The sequence below is a fragment of the Coregonus lavaretus genome (assembly GCF_964263955.1).
Source record: "Coregonus lavaretus genome assembly, contig: HAP1_SCAFFOLD_293, whole genome shotgun sequence".
Taxonomy (NCBI): Eukaryota; Metazoa; Chordata; class Actinopteri; order Salmoniformes; family Salmonidae; genus Coregonus; species Coregonus lavaretus.
In genome coordinates, this window is record NW_028159039.1 from 29,165 (window position 1) to 35,657 (window position 6,493).

At 44.8% G+C, this 6,493-nt stretch overlaps 1 protein-coding gene across 1 annotated transcript; it reads left to right on the forward strand.

Annotated features, from left to right (window-relative positions):
- The first annotated feature begins 186 nt into the window (after positions 1-186).
- Positions 187-1,428, forward strand: LOC311123341 (stonustoxin subunit beta-like). The gene is made up of 2 exons (XM_084197603.1): positions 187-320; positions 826-1,428. The coding sequence occupies exons 1-2, from the start codon at positions 242-244 to the stop codon at positions 1,356-1,358; spliced, it is 612 nt and encodes a 203-aa protein (XP_084053729.1). The 5' UTR covers positions 187-241; the 3' UTR covers positions 1,359-1,428.
- Positions 1,429-6,493: the final 5,065 nt, after the last annotated feature.

The following is a 6,493-nucleotide window of genomic DNA, read 5'->3' on the forward strand; positions in this document are numbered from 1 at the left end:
ACACACACACTTGGACAAATGTATATACTTACTGTTTGTGTGTGTGTGTGTGTCCAGTGTGTGTGTGTGTTTGTGTGTTATATGCTGACTGTGTGTGTCCAGTGTGTGTGTGTGTGTGTTTGTGTGTGTGTTTGTGTGTGTTTGTGTGTGTTTGTGTGTGTGTGTGTGTGTGTGTGTGTGTGTGTGTGTGTGTGTGTGTGTGTGTGTGTGTGTGTGTGTGAGAGTTCAGGTGTATCCCTCAATGACTGTCTGTTCTTCTGCTTACCGCTACAGTGTGGAACATGGTGGAGAGAACACAATGAAACCTGGACTTAGAAAATGTAAGTGTTGACTGCTGTGAAGAATATGACTAAGAATAAGTCTTAATTCAAGTGAAGTCAAAGTCAAAGACCACCATCATTACTTACTTGGTCATATTAAATATCAGCTGTAGTTCTACAGAAGCACAAATCAGGAAAGTTTACAAAGAGTTGCTTTGACAATGTGTGTGTCTGTGTGTGTGTGTGTGTTCAGGATGTGTGTGTGTGTGTGTGTGTGTATGTGTGTGTGTGTGTGTGTTTGTGTCCAGTGTGTGTGTGTGTGTGTCCAGTGTGTGTGTCCAGTGTGTGTGTGTGTGTGTATGTGTGTGTGTGTAATTAATGGGAATAAGTGTGTTTTATATTACCATACAGTATAACATATGATAATTCAACAAGTCTCAAGTTACTTTAACTTCTCCTTTTGATACCTAGAAACATCTACATTAAATGAATTAGTGAAAAGTGAGTTAACGTTCTAATGTGAATGATGATGATTTCTAATATTGTGTCTGGTTTCATCCATCAGATGTCTTTGATCTCACACTGGACCTAAACACAGTAAACATACACCTCTCTCTGTCTGAGGAGAACAGAAAGGTGACACGTAGGAGAGAGGAGCAGCCGTATCCTGATCACCCAGAGAGATTTCAGGGCTGTAGACAGGTGCTGTGTAGAGAGGGTCTGACTGGGCGCTGTTACTGGGAGGTAGAGTGGAGTGGGGAAAGGGTTGATATAGGAGTGACATATAAAGGAATCAGCAGGAGAGGATCGGGAAATGACTGTAGGCTTGGATACAATGACAAGTCCTGGTGTCTGTTCTGCTATGGCAACAGTTACTCTGCCTGGCACAATAATAAGTCCACTCCCATAGACGTCCCCTCCTCCAGCCCCCACAGAGTAGGAGTGTATCTGGACTGGCCAGCCGGCACTCTGTCCTTCTACAGAGTCTCCTCTGACACACTGACCCACCTGAACACATTCCACTCCACATTCACTGAGCCCCTCTATCCAGGGTTTAGTGTTTGGGTTGATGGTGTTGACTCCTCAGTGTCCCTGTAAATAATAACCATGGTAACACTGACACACACACACACACACTGGGAACACAAACACACAAACACATTAAACACACACACACTGTACACACACACTGGACACACACACACACACACACACACACTGGACACAAACATACACACACTGGATACACACACTGAACACACACACACACACACACACACACACACACTGGATACACACACTGGACACACACACACACTGGACACACACACACACTGGACACACACACACACTGGACACACACATACACTGGACACACACACACACACACACACACACAAACACTGGACACACACAAACACACACACACACACTGGACACACACACATACGCTGGACACACACACACACACACACACACACACACACACACACACACACACTCACACTGGACCCACACACATACACACTGGACACACGCACACTGGACACACACACACTGGACACACACAAACACACACACACACACACACACACACACTGGACACACACACATACACTGGACACACACACACACACTCACACTGGACCCACACACATACACACTGGACACACAAACACACCTGACACACACACAGGACACACACACACAGGACACACACACACACACTCACACACACTGGACACACACACAGACACTGGACACACACACACACACACACACTGGACACACACACTCACACACACTGGACACACACACAGACACTGGACACACACACACACACACTGGACACACACACTCACACACACTGGACACACACACACAGACACTGGACACACACACATACACGCTTACACAAACACACACACACACACTGGACACACACACTCACACACACAGACACTGGACATACACACATACACACTTACACACACACTCACACTCACTGGACACACACACACACACAGGACACACACACACACTCACACACACTGGACACACACACTCACACACACTGGACACACACACAGACACTGGACACACACACACACACACACTGGACACACACACTCACACACACTGGACACACACACAGACACTGGACACACACACACACACACTGGACACACACACTCACACACACTGGACACAGACACTGGACACACACACTTACACGCTTACACACACACACACTCACACACACTGGACACACACACTCACACACACAGACACTGTACACACACACATACACACTTACACACACACTCACACTCACTGGACACACACACACACACACTCACGCTGGACACACACACACAGACACACACACCTGACACACACACACACAGGACACACACACTGGACACACACACACACAATTGACACACACACACATACACACTGGACACAAACACCTGACACACACACAGAACACACACTGGACACACACACACACTGGACACACACACACACACTGGACACACACACACTGGACACACACACTGGACACACACACTGGACACACACACACTGGACACACACACACACTGAACACACACACACACTGAACACACACACACACACACACTGGACACACACACTGGAAACACAAACACAATGGACACACACACTGATCACACACACACACACACACACACACACACACACTGGACACTTGACACACACACGCTGAACACACACACACACACACACACACACTGGACACACACACTAAACATACACGCTGGATACACACACACACTGAACACACACACTGGACACACACACACTGGACACACACACACTGGACACGCATCCACACACACACACTGGACACACACACACATACACACACTGGACACACACACACACACACACACACACACACACACACACACACTGGACACACACACACTGGACACACACACACTGAACACACACACACACTGATCACACACACAAACACTGGACACTGGACACACACACACTGAACACACACACGCTGAACACACACACACACACACAGACACTGGACACACACACACTAAACATACATGCTGGATACACACACACACTGAACACACACGCTGAACACACACAAACACACACACACACACACACTGAACACACACACACACACACACACACACACACACACACACACACACACACACTGGACACACACATACATACACATTGGACACACACACACTGAACACACACTGAACACACACACACACTGGACACACACACACACACAAACACACACACACACACACTGGACAGACACACACTGGACACACACACACACACACTGGAAACACACACACTCACACACTGAACACACACACACACTGACACTGAACACACACATATACTGGACACACACACATTGAACACACACACACACAGGACACACACACACACACACACACACTGGACAAACACACACTGGACACACACACACTGCACACATTTCCATGTGCTGGACAGGACTTTGCTATGGCATCTTCTGTTTGGGTGTCTCAGGTCAGGTCTGAGCCATGATCAGAATGTGTCTCTGTGTCTATTTCCAGCCCTGCCATTTCTACCTGTCCTGATCTAGTGTTTCACCCCTGACCTCCTCACACCGTCTCACTGTCCATGTCTGCTTTTAGCTCCCACCTCTACTTCACTGTGTTATAATGGACCTTATGCTTGTTATGTCACCTCTGTAACCAGTTATCAAACATACTGACCTTTCTGACCCTATCCCATGGCCCTACTTTCTACAACTGAACATTTAAATTCCTCTATGAGTTTTGTTTAGTGTCCATTTACTTATGTATGTATTTGTTGTATATTGGGGTTGTGCTGCAGAGCATCATGGGGGTTTGTATGTGTTGAGATGATCACGTTCCAGATAAATGGTTGAACTGATTCCTGTCTCCCGTCTCATCATTATTTAATTGTTGTACAGACGTGGTTATGAAACCCACCAGACATAACAACAGATTGGTGATGAGTAAGTCTGAATCTACAGGAACTATTCTGTCTGGAAGAAGTGGGTTTTTACAACTGTTTAAAACTGTTATTTTCTGTGGTACAGAATAGGCTAATGTTAGCACAGTGTATTGATAGCAGAGGCAAGTGCATAGACGAGCTAGCTAAGAAAGAGAGTTAACATCGTCATGGACGGCAGAAAAGGACTGGAGACGGACGTCGGAGTGGGAAAACAACGTGATTAAAAGGGAGGAACATACAGTGATTAAAGGAAAGTACATTTATTCAACTGTGAAGATGAACTTTGGGGAAAGAAATTGCTAAATTAGCGAACTTAGGAGGAAACGTCAGTGAGTGAAGTGAATGAAGATCATGTGACTGAGGAAAATATTGCTTTGGTTGAGGACAATATTGAAGTGAGTGACAATCAGGAGCTTATTGAGAAATGAACAATTATTGTTATTGATGGAAACATTGGACAGTTTGATAAAAGTATTGAGCAGTGGAGCTCATATACAGAACGGTTTGAATATTTTGTTCTTGTAAATGACATGGATGAGGACAACATTGTGCCTACATGTTTTAGTGTAATGGGGCCAAAGACATTTAATTTACTAGGCAGCCTGCTACAGCCAGACAGAACAGGTAATAAGACGTATGGGGATATTGTGGAGATACTTAAAGGACATTTTTCACCAGAACCACTAGTTAATGCTGAAAGGTCGAGGTTCCACAGGAGACATCAGGAAGAGGGAGAATCAGTAACAATGTTTGCTGCTGCATTAAAGAAACTACCAGAACACTGAGTTTAATGCTGTTCTAAATGACATCATTAGAGACAGACTAGTATGTGGGCTACGGAGTGAAGCTACACAAAAGAGACTGTTGACTGAAAGTCATCTGACCTTGGCAAAGGACATTGAAATCAGTGTGTCCATGGAACTAGCTGCTAAAGAGGCTCACCAGTTGAGTTCATCAGGAACTCAGTGGGTTTATCTAACAATCCTAATCACCAGCTGATACATTTTAATCTCATACCTTCCACCTAGAAAACATAATTTAATAGAAATCACAACCGCTCCTCTGTGTGATCTATGTAATCAAGGTGCCTTGGGCTCCTTTAATCATATGTACTGGGAGTGACCAGGGGACATGTTTTGGAAAGAGGTATCCTCATACCTTGTTCCCCCAAACTGTTATTACTGAATGATAATTCACCACTGTCATTACAGCAAAGACGTATAATGTTGTCAGGTTCGACAGCAGCTAAAAAGATGTTGGAACTAAGATGGCAACCACCACACTTCATTGGATCAGCACTTTTATAGATATCATTTATTTAGAACTATCCACTGCTAGGATCCATGGGGCTAGCCAAACAACACATTTTGTATATGTGGTTTATTATAATTGTATTTATCTGCAATAACTAGTTTCCATAATATACTGATATATATTTTAACAGTATTGTGTCTCTAGCTGTATAACCATTCCTGCTGCTATTTGTTCTGATATATATTTTAACAGTATTGTTTCTCTAGCTGTATAACCATTCCTGCTGCTATTTGTTCTGATATATATTTTAACAGTATTGTGTCTCTAGCTGTATAACCATTCCTGCTGCTATTTGTTCTTGTCTGTGTTCCTTTAAAATAAATACAAAGTTGATCACAGAGTTTCAACTGAAAATCAGAGACCGGGAAATCAAGTCACATGCTTCCACTGTGGCAATGTCACGGTTTCAGCCGAGGCTCCTCGTACTCCTTGCTCGGGCAGGCTTCGGCGTTCATCTGCTACCGATCTATGTTTCTGTGTTCTACTTGTTTTGTCTTTATTGTTCACACCTGGTTCCCATTATGTATTGATGTCTTCCCTATTTAACCCTCTGGCTCCCACTGTGTTTTGTGCGTGTGTGTTCATGTTTGGTTGTCGTCTGGTGAGCGGGTTTGTTCCTCCCTGCGTGGAGGTTATGTTATGTACGTTACCTACAAGTAAAGTATGTTTTCGATTAACTCTGTGTCCTGCGCCTGCCTTCGTCCTACCGCATCACAGGCAAGGTGGGACATCTGGCTTCTACATGCTGGTGGAAGGACATGGATTGTCCAGCCTGTGGTAAAAAGGGACATCAGGCTTCTACATGCTGGTGGAAGGACATGGATTGTCCAGCCTGTGGTAAAAAGGGACATCAGGCT